Source organism: Wyeomyia smithii, chromosome 2, assembly GCF_029784165.1.
Source record: "Wyeomyia smithii strain HCP4-BCI-WySm-NY-G18 chromosome 2, ASM2978416v1, whole genome shotgun sequence".
NCBI classification, from domain to species: Eukaryota; Metazoa; Arthropoda; class Insecta; order Diptera; family Culicidae; genus Wyeomyia; species Wyeomyia smithii.
The window spans coordinates 208,418,040-208,443,074 of record NC_073695.1 but is presented as its reverse complement, the minus strand read 5'-3'; the positions used below and the strand labels follow the sequence as shown (position 1 = coordinate 208,443,074).

The following is a 25,035-nucleotide window of genomic DNA, read 5'->3' as shown; positions in this document are numbered from 1 at the left end:
AGCATAACACTCCTCAATTCTGCTTATAAGGGTCTGACATACTGTTTCAAAAGGTGGAAGCAGGAACACCTAACGGCGTGCAACAGGAGACCACAACAGGAGCGGAAGAGGCGTGGCAACGAACGACGAAGATGTGCCACCCCCAACAATAAGCGAAGTTAAGGATGCGATCCGGCAGCTCAAGAACAACAAATCTGCCGAAAAGGCCAGCATCGGAGCGGAACTTATAAAAATAGGCTCCGAAAAATTGGCCAGCTCACTGCATCGACTGATCGTCGAGATCTAGGAGATAGAACAGCTACCGGAGTAGTGGATAGAAGGGGTTATCTGCCCCATCTGCAAGAAGGGCGATAAAATAGACTACGAGAACTATCGAGCGATCACAGTCCTAAATGCCGCCTACAAAGTGTTCTCCCAGGTCATCTTTTAACGCCTGTCATCATTAACCAGCAGATTTGTAGGAAGCTGCCAGGTCGGTTTCGTGGAAGGACGGTCTACGACTGACCCAATCTTTACACTGCCGCAGATCCTTCGCTGCTGCGAATTTAGAGTCCCTACACACCATCTTTCGTCGATTTTAAAGCCGCATACGACAAAAGCTATGAAAAATTCTTGACGAAAACGGCTTTTCGTGGAAGCACATTAAGGCTACGATGGAGAATGTGGAGTGTTGTGTGAGAATTTCAGGTGGAACGTCGGACATCTTCGAGTCCCACAGAGGTCTTCGACAAGGTTATGGTCTTTCCTACCTAATGTTTAACGTCGTGCTGCAGGGTGCTATGATACAATACAATATCGCACGCTAGCCTGGGGTCTAATGCGGTCTCGATCAACTAGATTAGTTGAGAGAATTCGTTATCGATAAGTACAATGGTACACCGTGCCCCAGTGCTGAGTCGAGGAAATTTTCAGCTCGAAAAGTTCCTCGACCAGATCGGGAATCGAACCCGATATCACAACCGTGTGGGAGAACAAGCCGACCGACATTGCTGACCACAGAACCACGGGGACGGGCGGGTTTTAACATGCGGAGCACGACTTTCAATAGAGCAGGTCAATTTATCTGGTTTGCTGATGACGTGGATATCGTCGACAGAAAATTTGAGACGGTGGCAGACCATAGTATACCCGACAGAAACGTGAAGCAGCTAGGATCGGATTAAAAATTAACACGTCTGAAACAAAGTGGGCGGATCCGAGCACGACAGGACACGACTAGGCAATACGGTAACTATCAACGGGAATGATGTGGCATCACCAACGAGCTTGGGACGGGCCTTATAGTAGTAGTTAGGATGAGCGTAGGATGCGATTAGTGCGAGGATGTGTAAGTTGAGAATTAAGGGCCGGTTCTTCAACTACAGCATCATCAACGTGCACTGCCCACACGAAGGAAGAGGCAATGTACAGATCGGTGATCGGGCCGAATAACCTGCACGCCGCATCAAATGATAATGACCAACGATATGTGAACTTTGCAGCCTCCCGCGGTATGGTAGTCAGAAGTACCTTCTTCCCCATAAAGCCACCTGGAGATCACCTGACTTACAACTGCTACTGCTGTAGCGGCACTTTTTTTCTGTGTGGACTCATCACTGCGACCAGAGCTTAGATCTATTGTGATATTGCCCAGGTGTTTTTTGTACTCCGCACTTTATATTATTAGCAGTAACACTATTGAAATAAGTGATACGCTTATCATTCATATCAGTGCTTGTGTGTAATTACCTTTCCGTTTCAAGCTTACTGCTCTACTCTACCAACAATATCCTAACAATATCGCCTAGTTACAATTCCCTGGAGAGAACTTTCATATGTTACTCACACCAGTTTTATTATAATAGGGACTTATTTTTGTTAGGAGGAGAGTCAACAGGGGTACTGTAGAATCCAGATTGAATGAAGGGTACGTGGTGGGGAGCCTGAGAATAAACCCATGCACATAGGGGTATTTGAGGAGAAAAGTTGGAAAAAATTATTTCCATTCATAATTTCGCTGAAATATTTATATACAGCAGTTATTTTGTCTTTAAAACTAATAAAATAATTGAAGCATGAATTATATCTACGTAGAAGTGATAAATAACTTTTCTTATACAATGTGGTAGGTTTGTTGTTGAGAATATTTCAGCGACTGCTAGAGCCACATATGATGGAAAAACTTCTTTGGGTATATGATCTAGCGTAATCTACTCAAAATTATTCGAGTTTTGAATTTATCAAATACCTTTCCTCTAGAGTGGCTCTCGCTTTAATTGTATACCATATAGAGCCATTTATTGCTTTTATTTGGAAGGTGAGAAAGTTTCCTACCAGATACAATCTTTGCGTATTCAAGTATATGTTAAAAATAACATTTTGGAAGCAAATATGTCTGGGGTGCTGTTTGAATCGTATTTTGATGTTTTTTCACACAATATAATATGATTAATATATATAATATGATTGATTGATTGATGATTGATGATTAACATTATTGTTTTTAATAGGATCATAAGGTTTAATCAAATTGACCGCTCTGCAGTTTATTCTTTGATACCAACTCTTCATTTGCTTTAGTTTTTGAGAAACTGCAATATTAATGAAGCATGTTCAGTAGAGTAAAATGTTAACAGACAATTCCAAATAAATATGACTGTTTTATGATGTTTTTTAATTTTATTTAAAAATCACCTATCAGTATTCTTTGGATGTCTTACGTTTACAAATTGTAAGAAAAAGAAAAAAAAAGTTTTGAATAAAAAATGTGTCATTTTGTAACAAAGAAGGGGTCCCACAGAGCGGAAAGAATTTCAATCGACACCAAAATCGGGATTTTTACAAAATGACCCCAGATGAAAAATACCCACAACTTTGAGCAAAATCTGTGACGGTCGATGCCAAGTTTGTTCTGTTTTATGGTTACTTTGTATGGAATGATCCATATACTGCCGGGAATAAAGTCTAGATATATCATAAATGCGCAAACATGCGCAACTTTTTTTTCTGGACGTGTTTCAGGAAACTCATATCTACTAGAAAATGACTTTGTTTGTGCCCAGAAATGTCCAGAACATTGAAAAAAACAACTTTGAAACTTAATTCGGAAGGCAAAATTTCAAAAATGGTCAATGATTTATATCTACCCAATAAGACACCAAACCATTCATATAAAATGTTCAAAACTTACGGCATACCCTTCATTTGACTATCCATATTTGTTATAGGTAGGCTATAATCATCAATATTTAAAAATGACATCGGAAAAATCAATAAATTATGTATCGAAATTGTCTCTAGCTTTTGGTTGACAGATTCACAGCTATCGTGAACCAAAAACAAAACAAATTAAAACAAAGCAGTTGTCATGTGGTACCCCCACTACCTATGAGTTTAGTAGTGTTGGGTGTTGACTATGGGGGTTTAATTATAAATTCGATTTTTGCAATTTTTTCCAACATTTGCCCTCAAATAACCCTATGTGCCATGCTTAGAGTCCTTTGACAACCAAATGGCCTGATTCTACTAGATTCGAACCCACGACCACCCGCTTACCAGAGCGGACTCTGTAACCTTGCGGCTACGGAGCTCCCCCTCCCCTAGCGGCACTTGGTACAATGGCTCCAAGCAGGAGAAACGACTGGTTCGACGAAGAGTGCTAATAGTTAGTGGAAGAGAAGAATGCAGCTCGAGCGAGAATTCTGCACCACCAAACGAGGGCGAACGTGGGGCGCTACTGACGCGCACGGAACAGGCAAAACTCGGTCTTACGGAAGAAGAAGCGCCAGCAGGAAGATTGAGATACCGTGAGAATTAAGGGCGGTGTACCGTGCGAATGACACATGAAAGTTTTACGAGAAGCTTAACAGTTCCCGCAAAGGCTATGTGCTACAAGCCGACATGCGTAGGTACCTGGATGGCAACCTTCTCACGAACAAGTGTGAGGTGATTGAAAGGTGTAAGCAGTACTACGATGAGCACCTTAATGGCGATGTAGCAGAGGACAACGACGGAGTGGTAGTAGATCTCGGTGTACGCGCAGGTGACGACAGAACTCCAGCCCTGACCTTCACGAGGTTAAAAAGGAGATCGGCCGGCTGAAAAACAACAAAGCCGCTGGAGCTGACCAGCTCCCTAGTGAGCTGTTAAAACACGGTGGTGAAACACTGGCTAAGACGCTACACTGGGTCATTGCCAAGATTTGGGAAGAGATAGTACCGGAGGAGTGGATGAAAGGTACAGTGTGCCCCATCTTCAAAAAAGGCGACAAGTTGGATTGGTGCAACTGCCGTGTAATCACGCTGCTGAACGCCGCCTACAAGGTACTCTTTCAAATTCTGTGCCGTCGACTATCACCGTTTGCGAGGGAATTCGTAGGGCAACCACCACGGATTAAATATTTGCGGTACGACAGGTCCTACAGAAGTTCCGTGAATATAATGTGCCCACACATAATTTGTTACTCGATTTAAAATCGGCATACGAAACAATCGATCGAGATCAGCTATGATAGAGTATGCACGATTACGGTTCGCCGGATAAACTGACACGGTTGGTTAAGTCGACGATAGATCGGGTGATGTGCGTAATTCGAGTTTCGCGGACCCTCTCGAGTCCCTTCAAATCTTGAAGAGGGTTACGGCAAGGTGATGGATTATCGTGCTTGCTATTCAACATCGCCTTGGAAGGTATGATACGTAGGGCTGGTATCGACACGAGTGGCACGATATTTAGAAGGTCTGTTCAGCTCTGTGGCTTCGCCGATGACATTGATATTGTAGCACGAACCTTTGAAAAGATGACGGAGACGTAAATCAGACTGAAGGCTGAAGCCGGACGAATTGAAATAACCACAAATGCAACGAAGACTAAGTAGATGAGAGGAAGAGGTTTCAGACACAACGAATTTATATTAGCGGTGATGAAATCGAGGTGGTAGACGAGTTCGTGTACCTGGGTTCACTTGTGACTGCTGACAACGGCATCAGCTGAATGATTCGTTGACGCCTTATGGCAGGAAATCGTTCCTACTTTATACAGCCGCCGCACGAAGTTAACCATCTTCAAAACACTGATCAACGCGGGGGCCTAGTGTGGTTGGTAACGTCTCCGCCAACCACGCTCGACGCCTGGGTTCGAATCCCACCGCCGACATAGGTGTCGATGGTTGTGAGGTGGCGTGATCCACTCACAACCAACCCAACTGGTCTAGATTCAATCCTAGCCGACACCGGGAGATTTTCTGAGGCGAAAAATCTCTGGGATCACGCCTTCCATCGCATGAGGAAGTAAAGCCGTTGGCGCCGGTCCGTTGATAAACGGGTCGTGAGTTAGGGTCCTGGGTGTGGAGTCGCCTCCCTGGGCGTCGGTGATTGGCCACAACAGTGGCGGAACTAGACCGACGGAAAATAAGCGAGAATAAAAAAAAACACTGATCAGACCGGTAGTCCTCTACGGCCATGAAACCTGAACCATGCTCGTGGAGGACCAACGTGCCTTGGGGTTTTCGAACGGAAGGTGCTGCGTATCATCTGTGGTGGAGTGCAGATGAAAGACGGATCATGGCGGAGGCAGATGAACCACGAGTTGCATCAGCTGCTGGGAGAACCACTCATCGTTCAAAAGGCGAAAATCGGGAGACTGCGGTGGACGACAACCTGGTGAAAATGGTTCTTGATAGTAAATTGGCGGAACTACGTTATGCAGGCCGGGTTTAAGGACGTACGGCCATTTAAGAAGAAGAAGAAGAAGAAGAAAAAGAACTATGGTTTCCAGGAAGGGCGATATATCATGCCTTTAAAGAGGGAAGCAGCGTGAACTGGACTTATCATTAACTCTACCATAATCTACAGGACGTTGGTTCTCCCGGTGGTACTCTACGTCCATGAGGGTTGGTCGATAAAAAAGGCAGACCAGCTCGAGCCTTCGAGCGTAGTATCCTGCGTTCAAAACTTGGCGGAAAATTAGAGCATGGGTGCATGAGCCTTTAGGTGTCCCAAGCATACCAACACGCGGATATCAGCTAATTGAGAAAATACGAGTGGGTCGACCACGTGGCACGAATGTCCCAAAATTTATTCTTGCTTTCTCGATAGTACTACAGTACTATCGAGATAAGAAGAATAAAAAGACAACTACATAAAGGAATGCAGGTTCGGATATAAAACAACACTAGCAAATTGAGGAAGCAGTTAAAAATATATTGTCGCACTACAACTACTCAATTACAAATTACTTTTGAGTAAACAAGTAAAAGGAGGCCTGACGAAAAATCTCTACAGACCTTTCGGCCTGTGCAGCAATTAGTGGGCAATTTCACACAAATATGTATTATTAATGTTGGTTGCAAGCAAGTGAATTGCTGATGAGAGAAGAAAAATTTCTTTCAACTACAAGCCTCTATCCAAGCTGTGAGTCGATTTTCGTTGGATTTTCAATTAAATTAGACTCCAGCAATACGGGTAACACACGCATGAATTGGAACCCACGAATTGATCATGACAAGGTTTTATGTAGATCATTACAAAGGACCATACAAAACCTATAGTGGGTTCTAAATTTACTACATTTTTTGACTACTGTAGATAATGGCAATCTCATCATTTCATCACATTGTGAAGAAACGCATTGCAGCTATACGCAGTTTTCATAATCTAAATGTGATAAAATGAACATTTATTGTTAGTTTGTCGTTATTACGCATATGTTACTGTACCACGGTGAATGTTTCGTATGATAATATTCCAAATCCTCCAACTGAGAAACCAGCCGCCGTTTGTGTGTTTGCCAGAATGAACTGAATCGCTTTAAGATCCTGGTTGCGCCAAAGTCTATACCAACGATTGTTGTACATTGCTGTCGAAAGTTGGTTAGACTTGGTAACAACGAGTTCTCCACAGTAACAGAAAATCCACATCTTGACCACGTTCGTAACCAGCATGCCGTAAGAGCTATTTTTGAATTTCTAAAGCCGCAATTATTTTTAACCCAGTACTTGTTGGTGGACAATACTGATAGATACTTACAAGTTGTACATGAAAAAGTGACATACAAATGTGCGCAATTGAACATAACACTTGAGCTAAATAGATGTCACGAAAGAAGTTTGAACATTCTTTTAGGAATCTACGAGTGGTTACAAACAATAATCTTTCAAGATGTGCTACCGTTACGTATTATACATAAATTACCTTAGTATGTCTGCGTGAATGCCAATAATTTTTCGCATTAGATTTCGTTGTTCTTCAATATCATCAGATTCACCAATTTGATCAACGTAATTTTTAAGAATCTCGAGCTTGCACGTAGAATAGCAGAGATAAATATAAAAAGGACCGTCCAAACCCATGAATGCTAGTGCAAGCCAAATTGTCTGAACAGAGATCATGAAATAGTTTATAGAGTACCAGGGCTGTTGTTTATGACTTATGTGCGGGATTGAATAACCGATGGGTAGCATGTATTCATCCAATTTTCCAGCAATGACAGGATAAGACAACATCATTAGGGCCGTAGCAGGATACGAAAACAGTGTGATTAGCATGAGTTTCCTGCAAAGTTGATAGTAAAGTTAACTTTTATGAATTACATACAATCAGAGCCGGATTTAAGGAGGGGCCCAGGGGGCCCGGGCCCCGGGCCCCCACATTTTTGGGGCCTCCACAACACGAGAAAAAGTTCTTTTCTCTATCAAAAATGAGATTCAATCAAAAGTTCAATTTACAGTAAGAAAATTTGAACAGACCATTTCAATCTGAAACTTTCCTTCAGTGTTATTTTTTCGCGAGCGCCAATATCACAACCACATCCATAAGATTTCACCTTCGATTCTCTTGGAATGACACACATTAACACACCATTTGAATCGAACCAGCGCGCATGGGAAATCAAGCAGGAAAGAAGATAATCCACAAGTTTTTTTAATACATTGCTGTTGATTCCGAAAATAAGTTTACCTATCCGAATCAGGGATACTAGATTTGCGTTGCAAAATGCAGATTTTCAGAGTCCGTGTGCAGATTTTATTGACCTGCAGAAGTGTGTAGGGGTAAACAGGGTAAGACCGCCCTGCGGGGTAAGACCGCCCACTGTAGTTTTACTACCAAGTTATAAAATAATTGAAAAATTTCATTAACGTGTCTATCACAGTATAATTACATAACATTTTGCACGTTTTTCTGTTTTGATAGTGCGCGAACGGTCGCAGAAATAATCAAAAACAACCTTTCAGCTGGCAACCAGTCAATGCGCTATTGTTTTGCGGCAACGGGACTTAAGGTTTTTCAGTCTAAAAATCTATTGTTTTGTTCGTGAATATACGTTTAATCGCTTGCCTGAATCTATCTTCTTCCGGGAATATCGAAGGCCGTGAGTAATCTTGTAATTTTGACTACTTTTTCGGTCAAATATGAAAATGTTCCACTGGGGGTAAAGTCGCCCACTATACAAGGGGTGAAACCGCCACGTATCCAACTGCTTGTTGTTTTACTTCAAGACACAAATGCCTCGACACTACAAAGGGAATATTTACAGGATCAGTAAAGCAACTTCAAGCCACATAAGACATCGATGTTAATCGACCATTTTCGATTTGGTTGAAGCTTTTCTAGTAATATATTTTAACAAGACTTATTTTTAAAAAAAGTAAACCTGTGTGAAAATGGTGTTAATGAACCAAAATAATTTTAGAGCCATGACGGTTTGTTTGATTGATATGACGTCCCCGGCAGAATTGAAAATAGTAGTTTTTTACTTCCGAAAAAATACACACTATAAAAAAATTTAAAGAAAAGATATAAAAATAGAATTAAAAATATATTTTTTTTTTTCAAATTTATTTGAAAAAATATGTTTTTGCCTGTAAAATCTACAAAAGGTAAGCTAAAATTTTATGGTTGTTGGATCATGGAGTAATAGAAATATTAATAGCTAAATTTTTGTGAAGAATTTTTTTTTTGACGGTTTGTTTGGTGTATAGAGTCGTTGATAATTTTGTTCTTCAAAAAAAACATAGAAAATTGAAAATATAAATAAACGAAAGAATAATTATTAGTATTTTTCTATACATAATAAGTCTTCAAAAGAATCATACAGACAGGTTTAATGAGTTTTAATTTTTAGCTTAAAGATAGGTATATTATGAATTCAATATCTTGAAAACCCCCAATTCTGAAAAATCTATTTATTTTGAAAACCAAAAAAGTTACCTAAACATTGATCTGAACTTGAATAATCAGAAAACAAAATAAGTTGAAACTTAGAAATTTTTTTTTCAGATTTTTCACAGTGTATATTTTATTTAAAAAGAAAAAAAATACCATCCACAACTTTGTCAGAGACACTATACCGAAAAAATCAACCGTTTCGACCCTAAAAATATTGTTTATCCTCAAAAAATGGTGGGCGAACTTACCCCGCTGGTGGGCGGGCTTACCCCGCATGAAAAAGATCTGCACATTTTCAATGAATTTTTAAAAATTGAAAAAAAAACTGGAAAATAAACAAAAATATTTCAGTTCTTATTTGTTAAATGCGGGTATTGAATAGAAGAACCTCTTAGCGAAAAAAAATGAAATTGCAGCCGCAACTTTTTTTTCTATAAACCGAATTGCTTAAGGGCGGTCTTACCCCGCTTACCCCTAGTTTTTTCCTAGGTTCTGTAGATTATTGCCAGCGTAGCCTTATATTTGCGCAGTCTTTCTCAAATTGTGTGCAAATTTTTGCTTGCGGATCGCATTTATTCGAATTGCGGTAGGTTTTTATTTTTCAGATATCAAGAAAAAAATTCCGGATTTCGAGCAGTTGCATACATTTATTTATTTGAGCCTTATGATCTGGAACGCAACTGGAGAAAGGTCTTTATCGAAGATGAAACTGATTGAAAATAGGTTGCGTACGACTATGAAGAGTGAAAGGCTGTCAAACTTAGCATTGTTAAGTTGAGAGTACAATATTCTGAAGGAGCTGAATGTTGATTATTCAATCAATAAGTTCTCTGCAAAAAAAAACTCGTAAGAAAAATTTCTAGCAAATTTTTGGTATCTTTTCAATGAGAAATAAGTGTTTTTAACTCGTACGATAAAAAAACGGGTTTGTTTTATTCTGGGGCCCCCACTGTAAACTGGGCCCCGGGCCCCCACAATCGTAAATCCGGCTCTGCATACAATACAATACAATACAAATTCCATTTACCTGCACATCTTATGATATTTCAGAAAAATGAATCTTTCCATTGGTCCATCTTCATAACTTTTATCATTTAAAGCCGTAGCAATGAGTCGAGCGCCTTTCGCACGGTTTAAAACCATTCCGGTGATCTTCAGAACTAATTCTGTTCCTGAGATAAACGCTGCTAAGCTGAGAATTAGTGAATCTGTGTCATCAATGTAGCGTATAATATGAGCAATGCACATGTAATAAGCAATTGCAATGCTTCCCAGCGGTCCCAGAAAGCGGAGTGTGTTGAACGTTCCAACCATGAAATCGTCATCGAAAAAGTCCAAACCACAAATAACCATAAAAATATGAAACACCGCATAAGTCCGATGAAAGTTTGGTGTTTTTGCACTCACAATGTTCCTTATTTTCAGCCCCCAACCCATGATTGTCGTTATTAATCACAAGTATGAATTGAGCTCGAAAATTCTTTTCCTGGGGTTTAAAAGCGAAAATTTGTGGCAGGTATCTAGATATGTGGGGAAATGTCGGTTTATTTGATTACCCACGTGTCGCAACTTTATAACCCACGTGTCCAATCTATTTAAGTTATGCAATTACGGGGGTTATTTTCATTGAATTGTTGGTTTATTCGAACCAAGTCGATAGGCCATCATATTGATCAACTTGCTTCTCTAGACAAGTACCACAGACAAACAGGCGTGCATTCATTCTGTGCCGAACACGCATCAGTACTGGACGTGTTTGGTGATCGGTCCGATAGAGTATAAAACAAAAGACGTGTGAACAAGTGTTGGCATTGTTTGCCTGGTCGAGTGAAATAAATCCGGGTTCAAGGTCGTTCCTTTGTGCAACTGTTTCGCATCGTGACTGCCAGCTGGTGTGTAAGCCGATTTGGCTGCTGGCTGGATTGTGCTACAGCAGTGGACGAGACACAAACGAGGAAAAAGAAGAAGCCATCAGTGTCAGCGAGTCGTATCGCTGTGTGGAGTGATCTCACACCTGGCTCGCTGCTGGTGGCTGTTTGGTGCTGCTGTATTGGTGCTGCTGGCTGTAACGGCTGCTACTTCGAACGATCGGACAACCAACCTTACTGGAAGGGAGAAATAAAAAGGTACGTGTTCTTGTCAGCGCTAGTGCGCTAAACATAGCGCGATGGATGTAGATCCCTCGCCTCCCGCGCCACCATCCCCGAACCCCTCTGACCCTGACCCTTCTGTTACCCCCTCCCCTGTTCATTCTTCAGTCCCCCCTCGCCCCAGGCTTTACCCAGACGGAGCCCAGGGCAGCTATACTGTTTATTTTCGGCCAAAGGCAGGACCGAAATCGAAAAAGTTGAACCTCTTGCAGATTTCTAAAGACCTGACGAAGGAGTACAAGGGCGTGACCGAAATTTCCAAGGTCCGGCCTAACAAGCTCCGTGTCGTGGTCGGTAACCTGAAAGAGGCCAACGATATAGCTTGCTCTGAGCTCTTCACACGCGAGTATCGCGTTTACATACCCGCACGAGACGTGGAGATCGACGGTGTCATAACCGATTCGAGTCTGTCCGTCGAGTGTATACTGCAAAGTGCCAAAGGGTGCTTTAAGAACAAAACGTGTCCCGAAGTAAAGGTGCTCGACTGCAAGCAATTGCGGTCAGCATCGATCATCGGTGGCAAAACAGTATACACTCCGTCAGACTCGTTTCGAGTTACGTTCGCCGGGTCTGCACTACCAAGCCACGTCTCGATCCACCGGGTTCGTCTCCCTGTGAGGCTCTACGTGCCCCGCGTCATGAACTGCCTGAATTGCAAGCAGTTAGGCCATACAGCCGCCTACTGCTGCAATAAGGCACGTTGTGGCAAGTGTGGGGAGTCTCATGCGGAAGATTCTTGCAGTGTTAACGCTGAAAAGTGTATTCACTGCGGAGAAAATCTGCATGAGCTCTCGACATGTGCGGTGTACATGCAGCGCAGGGATAAAATAAAACGGTCTCTCAAAGAGCGTTCAAAGCGTTCCTACGCTGACATGCTGAAGAAGACCGTTACCACTTCTCCCGTTACTTCGAACCCCTTCGATCTGTTGCCCTCTGAGGAAACCGATTCTGACGATTCACCAGCGGGAGCATCTTACGCCAATCCTGGGGAGTCTAGAAAGAGGAAAAGTGTTTCCTCTCCTAAACTTCCCAGAAAAGGTCCTAAGATTTCTCAAAGTGAAATGAAGGTTACAAACAAACCAAACAGTGCTGCGGAAAAACCGAAGCAAACTCCTCCTGGGCTGGCAAATTTAAAGTCCCAGAAGGAGTTCCCAGCACTGCCAGGAACATCTAAAACCCCAGTTGCTCCTTTTACACTCCCAGTTGATGAAACAAACTCTGGATTAGTGAAATTTTCTGACATTGTGGACTGGATTTTTGAAACTTTCAATGTACCCGATCCAATTAAAATTTTTCTTACAGCATTCCTCCCAACAGTTAGATCATTTTTGAAGCAGTTGACTGCCCAATGGCCTCTCCTTGCAGCGATTGTATCCTTCGATGCCTAATTCAACTGCGTATATGAAGGATTCTATCTCTGTCTTACAGTGGAATTGTAGAAGTATTTTACCAAAAATTGATTCGTTTAAAGTTTTGATAAATAAAAACAAATGCGATGCATTTTCCCTTTGTGAAACTTGGCTTACTTCAAATATTGATCTCAACTTCCATGATTTTAATATTATTCGCCTTGATCGAGACACCCCATATGGAGGAGTACTTTTAGGGATTAAAAAGTGCTATTCTTTCTATCGTATTAACCTCCCCTCGATTCCAGGCATCGAAGTTGTCGCATGTCAAATGACAATACAAGGTAAAGAGCTTTGTATTGCCTCAATATATATTCCCCCCAGAGCACAGGTTGGGCAACGGCTGCTCTTTGATTTAATAGAACTTCTTCCCTCGCCACGTTTGATTTTGGGAGACTTCAACTCTCATGGCGTGGCTTGGGGTTCCCCATACAATGATAACCGCTCCTCTTTAATCTATAACCTTTGCGATGACTTCGACATGACTATTTTAAACAACGGTGAAATGACACGTATCCCGAAACCTCCAGCGCGCCCAAGCGCTTTGGATCTATCCTTATGTTCGACGTCGCTACGGTTGGATTGCACATGGAAGGTAATCCTCGATCCTCACGGTAGCGACCATCTGCCTATTCTTATTTCAATTACTAACGGGTCAACTCGCATGCGACCAATTGACATTCCGTATGACCTCACACGAAATGTCGATTGGAAGTTATACGAGGAAATGATTTCAAAAGCGGTCGAGTCGATTCAACATCATTCACCACTTGAAGAATACAACCTCCTCGCGGGCTTGATTCTCGACGCCGCGTTGCAAGCCCAAACGAAGAAATATCCCGGCGTAACGATCAAAGAACGGCCTCCCACTCCGTGGTGGGACCAAGAGTGCTCCGATGTCTACACGCAAAGATCCGACGCGTTTAAGGCCTACCAGACGGGAGGTATACCTGGCGACTATTTACGGTATTCGGAGCTTGATACCAAGCTTAAAAGCTTGGCTAAAGCAAAGAAACGTGGATATTGGCGTCGGTTCGTGAACGAGACGTCGAGGGAGACATCGATGAGCACTCTTTGGAACACAGCCCGAAGAATGCGGAATCGCGTAACGGTCAACGAAAGCGAGGAGTCTTCAAGTAGGTGGATATTTGATTTTGCCAGGAAAGTATGTCCGGACTCTGTTCCTGAGCAAAATATTGTTCGCGATGCGTCTCCGGGCCACGACGCGATAGAATCACCTTTTACGATGGCAGAACTTTCAGTTGCCCTCCTGTCCTGTAACAATAACGCGCCTGGATTAGATAGAATCAAATTCAACTTGTTGAAGAATCTACCCGGCAATGCCAAGAGGCGCTTGTTGAACTTGTTCAATAAGTTCCTGGAGCAAAACATTGTACCGCAGGATTGGAGGCAAGTGAAGGTGATCGCCATCCAAAAACCAGGGAAACCAGCTTCTAATCACAACTCTTATAGGCCGATTGCAATGCTATCCTGTATCCGGAAATTGATGGAAAAAATGATACTCCGTCGTTTAGACCACTGGGTCGAATCAAATGGTCTACTATCAGAAACTCAATTTGGCTTCCGCCGTGCCAAAGGGACGAATGATTGTCTTGCGTTGCTTTCAACAGATATTCAGCTGGCGTATGCTCGTAAAGAACAAATGGCGTCTGCGTTCTTGGACATTAAGGGGGCTTTTGATTCCGTTTCTATTGACATTCTTTCGGGTAAACTTCACCGACAAGGATTTTCTCCAATTTTGAACAATTTTTTGCACAACTTGTTGTCCGAAAAGCACATGCATTTTACGCATGGCGATTTGGCAACTTTTCGCATTAGCTACATGGGTCTTCCCCAGGGCTCATGTTTAAGCCCCCTTCTTTACAACTTTTATGTAAATGACATCGACGAATGTCTGGCAAATTCATGCACGATAAGACAACTTGCAGACGACAGTGTAATCTCTGTTACAGGAGCCAAAGCTGCCGATTTGCAAGGACCATTGCAAGATACCTTGGACAATTTGTCTGCTTGGGCTTTACAGCTAGGTATCGAATTCTCTCCGGAGAAGACTGAGATAGTAGTTTTTTCTAGGAAGCATGAACCTGCTCAGCTTCAAACACAATTAATGGGTAAAACGATTTCTCAGGTTTTGGTACACAAATATCTTGGTGTCTGGTTCGACTCTAAAGGCACCTGGGGTTGTCACGTGAGGTATCTGATGAAAAAATGTCAACAAAGAGTGAATTTTCTTCGTACAATAACCGGACAATGGTGGGGAGCCCATCCAGGAGACCTTATAAGGCTTTACCAAACAACGATATTGTCTGTTATTGAATACGGGTGTTTCTGCTTCCGCTCCGCAGCAAACACACATTTGATCAAACTGGAGCGAATACAATATCGTTGTTTGCGTATCGCCTTAGGTTGCATGCAGTCGACCCATACGATGAGTTTGGAGGTTTTAGCTGGAGTACTACCATTGAAAAACCGCTTCTGGAGCCTGTCTTCTCGTATTCTAATCAAATGTGAGGTCTTGAACCGTCCCGTGATTGAAAATTTTGAAAGGTTAATCGAACTTAATTCTCAAACCCGTTTTATGACATTGTATTTCAATCACATGTCCCAAAATATTAACCCTTCTTCGAATATTCCAAATCGTGTCGACTTATCAAATACTTCTGATTCTACTGTGTTTTTCGATACATCCATGATAGAAGAAACTCGTGGAATCCCGGATCATTTACGCGTGCAGCAGATCCCTAAAATTTTTTCCAATAAATATCGAAACATCAACTGCGACAATATGTACTACACTGACGGATCACTTCTTGATGGGTCCACTGGCTTCGGTATCTTCAATAACAATTTAACCGTCTCCCATAAGCTCGATAATCCTGCTTCTGTTTACGTCGCAGAATTAGCTGCAATTCAGTACACCCTAGGGATTATCGAAAAAATGCCCACGGACCATTATTTCATCTTTACGGACAGTCTCAGTTCCATTGAGGCTCTCCGATCGATGAAAGATGTTAAGCACTCTCCGTATTTCCTGGGGAAAATACGGGAACATCTGAGTGCTTTATCCGAAAAATCTACTCAGATTACCTTAGCGTGGGTCCCTTCTCACTGCTCGATACCGGGTAATGAGAAAGCGGACTCTTTGGCTAAGGTGGGCGCAACAAACGGTGATATTTATGAAAGACCAATTGCCTTTAATGAATTTTTCGCACTTGTACGTCAGAATACGATCATCAGTTGGTTTTGTATCCGTGTGACGAGGTGATATCTACGAGTAATTGAATTGAATTTTTCCACGGTACAAATTAAAATAAAACTTTATTTGCTAAAGACTAAAACGTGTCTCATTACTGACTTGCTCTGACACAAGCACACAGTGACGTCTTCCGGTTGACAGACGTAGCTGCCAACGGAGAGCCCTGGTGGCAATCTTCGTTAGGGTGACCAGTTGTCCCCAACATCTCCCTCCTAGTACCTTTGGTACGCCTGAAACCTTTGCGGCAGTCTTCTGGTCCGTGAAGATCGCCGAGGTAGCTGAACTGTGGGTGAACTTTCAACGGCAGACTCGAATGCCGTCGACGCTGATGACGAAGAGGATGTTACTGTTGCAGGTCTAATAGTTGGTGTAGAAGGTGATGGAGCAACTAGCGTGGACATTGAGGGTTCAAGCTCTTCCGCTTCCGAAAGCTCCGTAACTTGAGATGCTGGTACGGGCAGGTTCCATTCGTCGAGCAAGATGTTGAGTGGTATGCCTTGTTTCTGCACCTTTGTAGCTGTTTCGGCTCGTTGTCTGAGCTGGTTAATGTGAGATCTGATCAGTCTCCGGTTGTCCACCCAGATGTTATACATCACCGAACCGATTCGCTCTACTACGGTCCCAGGGAACCATGACCATTTGTTGTTGTCGTATATTTTCGCGTACACGCAAGCCTTCGGACTGAAAGACCGCGTGTTGGACGTCTGCTGACGGTTTGAGGATGGTTCCAGGTTTGAAGGTGGTCGAAGAAGGTCTAGCGATGTTCGCAGCGGCCTGTTATACATCGCTTCTGCCGGTGACTTACCGCCAGGGACGTTTCGGTTTGGTGTGGTGCGGTAGGTAAGAAGGAAAACGTCCAATGCTTCGTCGATCGAGCCTTCTCCCTCCTGAATTTTTTTCACGGCCCGCTTGAACGTGTCGACGAATCTCTCTGCCTGACCGTTCGACTGTGGATGGTATGGGGCCGTTGTTGTGTGTCGAATGCCGTTTTTGCAGCAGAAATCATCGAATTGAGCACTCTTGAACTGCGAACCATTGTCGGTCACGAGAAGTTCTGGCATGCCCTTGTTGGCGAACAGTTTGCGCATGAGCCGGATAGTAGCGCTCGTTGTCGTCTTGCTAGTTGGAAATATCTCCGGCCACTTGGTGTGCGCATCGATGACAAGTAAGAAGAATTCTCCATCCAGAGGGCCCGCGTAATCGGCGTGAACCCGCTGCCAAGGAGCCGTTGTCGGATGCCACGACTCCGGTTCCGCTTTTGGTGGGGACCGCGCTGCGGATGCACAGTGACTACAACCCTTGACGAAGCTAACGATCTCGTCGTCCAGCCCCGGCCAATACACGAAGCTGCGTGCGATCGCCTTCATCCGTTGTATGCCTGGGTGGCCCTTATGGAGCTGAATGAGGCACCGCCTTCGGAACATAGTCGGAATTACCAGTCTGTCCCCGAACATAATGCTGCCTTGAACGACTGACAGAGCTTCTTGACGATCGTAGTACCGAGCCAACTCTCGATCTTTAATTTCTGACCTTGATTTGGGCCAGCCATCGCGGATGAAACGGTGAACTTTCCGAAGAGACGGGTCGGACGCCGTCGCTTTCTCAACCATGCTGAAACTGAGAGGCAGTTGATTACTACTATCGATGGCTACTGACCTCAAGTCTTCCTCCAGAGTGGTACATGCGATGATCACGTCTTCATCAGGCTTGGTGTGCTGGTTGATGAGGCGGGACAATATGTCAGCGTTACCGAATTTGTCGGTCTGAACATACTCAATAGAGAAATCGTAGGAGAGCAGCGATAGTGCCCACCGCTGGAGTCGATTGGCTGTGTAGACCGGGATCCCTTTTTTGGACCCGAATATCCTCAGCAGTGGCTGATGATCGGTTTGAAGGTGAAACCGCCTTCCGAAGATAAACTTGTGAAACTTCGTTACTGCATATATTATCGCTAACCCTTCTCGGTCGATTTGTGAGTAGCGCTGTTCAACCTGTGTAAGCGCTCGAGATGCATGCTGAATCACTTTCACGTGGCCATCTGGATACTTGTGGCTGATTGTTGCCCCAATACCGATGGAGGAGGCGTCCGCTGAAACGATTATTTCTTGCGTTGGATCATAGTGTGCTAGAAGAAGCTCCGACGATAGAATTTCCTTGAATTTGTTGAACGCCTGCTGGCATTCATGCGTCCATACGAACGCCGTTGTGTTTTTCAGGAGCTCATCTAGCGGAAACCTGAGAGCTCGCATGTTGGGAACATATTTCCCGTAGTAATTAATGGCTCCCAGGAAGGAGCGTACTCCTGTGATGTCTTTCGGCGGCGGTAGATCCTTTATGACCTGAATCTTGGCTGGATCTGGTCTGAGTCCATGACGATCCAAGAGATGACCCAGATATCGGATTTGCTGTTGGCCGAACGAACATTTTTCCGGCCGGATTGTGAATCCGAATTCCTCGAGCCGCTGTAGCACTGCATGTAGGTTGCGCTGATGTTCGGCGGCATTCTTGCCACCCACAACCACGTCGTCCAGGTAGCCTGCGGTACACGGAAGACCTGCCAGCATTGTGTCCATCAGCTGCTGGAATGCGCCCGGAGCAGCTTTGACACCGGGGGGCAACCTGTTGTACTGATACAGGCCGCGATGGGTGTTAATGGTGAGCAGATGCCGGCAGCTTTCGTCCACTTCCATTTGAAGGAAAGCGTCCGATAAGTCAATCTGACTAAACACAGTGCAATTTGAAAGCTTAGCGATGATGTCTTGCGGTAGCGGAAGGGGATATTGGTGTGACTGGAGCCGGTCATTCAATCCGGTCAAATAATCCCCACAGATGCGAACGTTACCACTTGCCTTACGCACCACCACTATTGGAGCCGCCCACTCGGAATAGTCTACTGGTGAAATGATCTGCAGACGCTCTAGTCGGTCGAGTTCTTTGTCGACTGTCGGCAGCATAGCGTACGAAACCGGTCTCTTAGGACGGAAAACGGGCTTACATGACTCTTTCAGCGAAAGTTGAACTTTAGTTCTGGAGCAAAGCCCCAAGGTGTCGCTGAACAGTTTCGGATGCGCCTTCTGTAAATAAGCCTTACTAATGCTGGTACCACCGACGAAGTTGCAAAAATTGTCCATCGGTAACGACCAGAGCTGGAATTTCTCGATAAGATCGATGCCAAGGAGATTCAGAGGATGGTTGGACACGAAAATTCGCCCGCTGTGCGTCGTGCCATTGATTTCGACGTCGCTGACAAATTCACACACAAGATCCAACTGCTCACCCGATGCTGACTTGGCGGTCTGAGTCGCTGGAACACCTGCTGGTTGGCCGATACGGTTCCACACTTGCTCGGACACGATAGTTATATCCGACGCTGTATCAAGCTGCAGTCGTACGGGGGTGCCATTGATTTTGACCCACACATAACGACGCTTACACTCAACGCTGCTAACCGATGCTGTTACGCTTTTGGTGGAGAATCGGCGTGACTGGTGTTTTGATGGCTTCGAAGGTCGCTTTGCGCTGGCACAGTAGCCCTCCTTGTGGCCAACTTGCTTGCAGTCAACGCACTTGTGACCTTTGAAACTGCAGTGGTTCGAAAAGTGCATCGCACCACAGTTCCAGCACGGCGATGATGGCTTCTTGCGCTCCTCTTCCTGCTTTGATGACGCCTTCGAACGTTCTCTAGATCGCTTTCTAAACTGCTTTCGATGCTGGAAATTCCCCTTGATGGCTTGAACATGGCCGGCGGGACCCTCAATCATCGCTGTGTCGCTTCTCAAATTAATCATCCGCTGGCATTCCTGCATCAGTGCATCCAGGGTGACGTCATTGTTGTCTTCGATTTTTGTCAACAGCCTGGTACGAACCTCTCCATCGTTCTCCGACTTTAAGCCGCAGACGAACATTAAGCATTTAAAATGCTCTTCTGTGAGCTTGGATAGCTCGAACTCGACGCACATTTTATTCACTCTACAGCCAAACGAGACATAATCCTCCGTCGAGGCCTTGGTAACGGTGAGAGTGCAATAACGCTTCTTGACGGTGGATTCCTTCGTGCCGAATAGTCCCTTTAGTTTCGACACCGTCTCACTGAAGCTGAAATCCTTTGGAGCCCTAGGTAGAATGTAACTGACGTACCTATAGTGCTCGTTTGTCCCCAGCCGTCTGAGAAGTAATCGCACTTTTGCTTCATCGTCGATCCTCTCAGCGTCTTTCGCAAAAAGATCCTCATATCTGGCATACCATGTAGCAAAAGTAATTTGGTTTTCTGGATCGTACTGAAACTCCCGGATATTTCCGGCCAACGAGTCCAGAATCACCTCCGGATTGGGAGGTACGGTCACCTGGATTGCCGATAAAGCATTGCGGAACAGAGTTCCCTGCTGCTGCATGAACCCGTGTTGCTGCTGTGCGGACTGTTGCTGCTGCTGAAGGAGTTGATTGGTGACGGCCTGTTGTTGTTGGAGTTGCTGCAAAATTTGCATGATGATAGCATCCGTTCGTTGCTGTTGGGTCTGCTGCTGCATTCCGGGCTGTTGCTGTGGTACGAACGGGGGCTGCTGCTGCCCATTGTGCTGACCGGGTGGATTGATTCCCGGTGGAACTCCTGGCTGTGAAACTGGATCCGTCATGGTGCTGTACGAGCGTTTTCGCCTTTTCTTGGGCGGCGGCGTGGTTATGTTTTTTTCAGATCGCGTTTATCACGCGAAAACAAATAAAATTCTCGCGAATTTAACGAGATCACTCCTGAGAATCGTCGCCACTTTTGTATCCGTGTGACGAGGTGATATCTACGAGTAATTGAATTGAATTTTTCCACGGTACAAATTAAAATAAAACTTTATTTGCTAAAGACTAAAACGTGTCTCATTACTGACTTGCTCTGACACAAGCACACAGTGACGTCTTCCGGTTGACAGACGTAGCTGCCAACGGAGAGCCCTGGTGGCAATCTTCGTTAGGGTGACCAGTTGTCCCCAACAGTTGGCAAAATGCTTGGACCAGAGGGGAATTGGGAAGGTGGTTACATTCCATAATCCCCAAAGTATCGACGAACCCGTGGTTCAAGGGGTTGGATGTAGGTCGGGATTTCATTTGCGTGATGTCCCGGCTTATGTCCAATCACTATAGATTTGACGCGCTCCTCCGTCGTGTTGGGCTCGGGGAAAGTGGTATCTGTGCCTGTGGTGAAGGTTATCACGACATAGAGCATGTGGTTTGGTTATGCCCTGTACACCGTGACGCCAGGTCTAAATTAATAGCTTCCCTGCAGGCCGAGGGTAGACAGCCGGCTGTTCCTGTTCGTGATGTCTTGGCGAGCCGTGACCTATCCTACATGTCCCTTATATACGTTTTCCTGAAATCCATCCACGCCCCAGTCTAGTCCCGTTCCCCTCCGTCTACACCCAACAAAACGACAAGAACACGTTTGAACCTTAAGCACAAAACCAGCAACCAGACCCCGCACAACAGAACCAGGACCCAAGGACTACGAGCCTCTGTCCCAACTCACGACATCGTGGCTCAGCAGAACGAATCCATACATGCCATTCGACGATTATCAGACGACCATTGAACAACAAAACACTGATTGGAAATCCCATGCTAGTTTTAAGTTAGACTTAATTTCAGCTCGTAGTCGGCAGCGAGGATAAAAAATTTGCTTTAGTTTTTAAGTCATCAGATATAATTGGCGCCGTTAAACATTAAATTGTATTTGTGCCGTGTCAAATAAATGTTATGTGAAGAAAAAAAAAAAAAAAAACAGGCGTGCAATTCGATGACGTTTTTATCGTTCAGAAAAATAGCAACTGTTTGGAAATTTTGATTAGTAGGAAGCCTGGTGTCGCTATAAGCAGCAACGATACCCATTTTTTACGAAAATTAATTAGTAGGCAGAAATGCTCACATGGTGGTGCATAAGTGTAACGTTTCAAACAAGGATGAAGACATTTCAGTATTTTTTTTCGAAGAGGCACGTCCGTGTGTCTGTGTTTTTACCTAAGAAAAGGCTTTCTGTACACATTCATGTTTCTCCAATTTTTGAGATAACATTAACGTAATTTATGAAAATTATGAGTGAAGATTAATACATATGCTGCAGTAATGTCTTGAAGTGATAGAAAATCTTCACGTAGTTTACTACACCTTCTCATGAATAAATCAAATTAATTTGCTAGGTCCTATCAGGTGCATCTACCCATAGAAGTTGTTGCAGTGATTCACGAACAAATTGACCTATTTGAAACAAAAATTTGCCTCATTAATTTAAACGCTATCAGCTCGTGTGGAATATTTGAAAACGTATTTTGCATACAATGTAATACATTTTAACCTGAACAGCTAAAGAGCTAAAAACGAGTGTAAAGGCATATTCTATCTCACTCACACTTTCAGAGGCTTGCTCTTGGAGACACGGCTTTAACAGGTCCAAAGATATTAGCAAAGGTTGACCTAAAAATAGATCTATAGGATGGAACGGTTATGGAACATTTCTACTTGGCATTGATCGACCGGTAAACTGAAAGAAACGATTGTAAAAACGTCACTGCCTTTTCTTCTTCGACAAATTTCTTTAGTCTTCATTTTAGAGTATCGGCGAAGCGTTCAGCTTGTCCGTTTGATTGTGGGTGGTATCGTCAGGTGCTGTACTGGATATCGTTTTCTTGACAAAAGCGCATAAACCGATCACTAACGAATTGCGTACCATTGTCAGGTACAAGAGTTTGCGGGTTTTCATAACTTCCATCGAACGTTTCATGTTAAATCTACAACATCACCGTGGTGGTTGCTCCGGGTTCTGAAGATTTCCTGCTACTTGGAATAAGCGTCGACCATGTCAAGGTAATTATAGCCATCCACAGGACCACCATAGTCAATATGGATCCTGTCCCATGGTTTAGTTTTAACAAAATGTCCCGCGTAGAAAAACGTCCCGCGAAATGTCCCGCGTTCATCTAAAGTGTACTGCTCACCTTTGCAAAGTCCCGCGGTTTCAAAAAAGTTGAACCATCAGCGGCCGAATTCCGAGCACACATTTCTTCGAAGAGAAGAAAATTTCTTCATATGTTTTCAATGGTATCGACAATGATTGGAGTGTAGTGGTGATTTAGTGATTTTGCTGTAACTCAACAGAAACGGCACTGACATTTTCAACTCCTTCATTTATATTAAAGTAATGAAGTAATTGAATGATACGCTTGCGAAATCGTTCAGGTACCACAACACGATCGCAAAACATAACACATCCTCAGGACCATCTCGACGGGAGAAGAACTACTGCTACTACGGAGTTCGCAAGTAGTGTTTGGTCAGCCGTTGCAAATACATTGTATTTGGTACCTCTTGTAGGACCAGGTCGTCTTGGGTTTCTTTGACGATCATATTCCTCATCTGGCGTACTGTGGCTTGTGACCAGTCACCAACCAGCCGAGATCTTACTACCAAATATTTTGAGGAGTGGCTTGTGGTCGGTCTGCAGCACGAATTTACGTCCACATATTCATTTGTGGAAACCGGTGCTTCCTTCTCAATTTGACTTTAATTCGCTTCCGCATGTTTCAGTGTGCGATAGCTTTGATAGATCCATCAGGGAAGTGACTCTGAATTACGGCGCCTAAGCCGTTCGGGGAGACGTCTCAAGGCACAACCATTTCTTTGCTAGGATCAGCAAAAGGTTGAAAATCAGTATAGACTTAAACCGATAATGCTCGGAGCTCTGATCAACGAAACGTCCATAATAGTTTATCGCACCTAGATACGAACGTAGCTGGTACAAATTCGTTGGTAGTGACATTTCTGAAATAGCTATAGTTTTGGCTGGGTCTGGGCAGAAACCACGTTGGTCGACAAAATGACCCTGAAACTTTATATCCAGAGACATTACGATGGTGATGTCACCCGATGCGCTTACGGCTGCAATTTTCGTGAAATCAATGGCAGGGTTACCTGTCGATTTTCAAGTACGTTTGAAGATGATGGTGATGTCGGAGTCACAATTCAGCTACATCCTGGCACTATTAGACAGAGCATCGAAAAAAGCCCGGTTCCAGATGACCGACAAGCAACTACAAAGAGGAAGACCGAGGAAAAAGTAGCTACATCGCTGCGTGCGCTTGGCCGAGTGGTCGGTTCAACCGGCCAAATAGTAGAAAACTACCTGTCAAACATAGACATACATGTCAATGTTAGTGACAGTCTCGTTCACTGTTCTCGGATTCGCCCCCCGCAACGACACAGTGGCGCGGCTGAATAAGATGGTCAAGTCGATTTTCCCGGCGAACCGCAACATGGCGGTGGTGATGAACGACGAAACCTGTCTCACCCTGGATGGCAACGCCTGGCAGGGCACTTCGTGTTTTACTTCCCCCACAACACTTCCAGGCGCTGGACCGGACATCCGGAACGGAAGTATGCGGATCGTTAGTTTCAGAATCGATACGAATCAGGCGGGATCGCCAAAAGATTGAATTATGTTAATTTTTTATATTTAAGATTTTTCTTTAGCATTAATAACATACATGAGGAAATGTCGTGGAAACGCGTGAGGGGGCTAGGTCCCCTTAGCCCCGGTTACTACGGGCCTGCGGTAGGAGTAACTATTATTTCGACTTATCAGTTCGGTGGTTACAATTATTGAGCCTGTATATAAGAGAGGCGAAATTGAGCTGCCGCTATTCGTTTAGGTGTGACAGTAACTATAACGATGAGCTCCATGCCTTCTCTCTAGGGAACCTATATTCTAGAGAAATGACAATACACTCACCGTTAAGGCAACTGTCAACATCAAAACGGATAACGGCAATGCAAAATTATACAGCTCGCCCGTTTTGATGTTGACAGTTGCCTTAACGGTGAGTGTCTCGGCGTCTCTCTGGTGTATAGGCTGACTACTTCTCTCTTATATACAGGCTCCCTAGTAACAATGATAATGAATAGAATTTTTCAGTTTGTTGTCTTCGTACCATGGTTTCGTACCGTGGTTTCAAAAAAAAAAAAATAACCACCAGATGTCACATATTTTCACTGGGACGGTTGTCGGTTTCGATTTTTTTATG

At 44.0% G+C, this 25,035-nt stretch overlaps 2 protein-coding genes across 2 annotated transcripts; both read right to left on the bottom strand.

Annotated features, from left to right (window-relative positions):
• Positions 1-6,578: 6,578 nt before the first annotated feature.
• LOC129720374 (odorant receptor 63a-like) lies at positions 6,579-10,580 on the bottom strand. Its single transcript, XM_055671836.1, has 5 exons — positions 10,171-10,580; positions 7,170-7,529; positions 7,005-7,104; positions 6,695-6,943; positions 6,579-6,632 (listed from the first exon to the last, which is right to left on the bottom strand). The coding sequence occupies exons 1-5, from the start codon at positions 10,578-10,580 to the stop codon at positions 6,579-6,581; spliced, it is 1,173 nt and encodes a 390-aa protein (XP_055527811.1).
• A 5,440-nt stretch (positions 10,581-16,020) lies between these two features.
• Positions 16,021-20,944, bottom strand: LOC129722781 (uncharacterized protein K02A2.6-like). Its single transcript, XM_055676526.1, has one exon. It carries the CDS (start codon positions 20,608-20,610, stop codon positions 16,192-16,194), a length of 4,419 nt encoding a protein of 1,472 aa, XP_055532501.1. The 5' UTR covers positions 20,611-20,944; the 3' UTR covers positions 16,021-16,191.
• Positions 20,945-25,035: the final 4,091 nt, after the last annotated feature.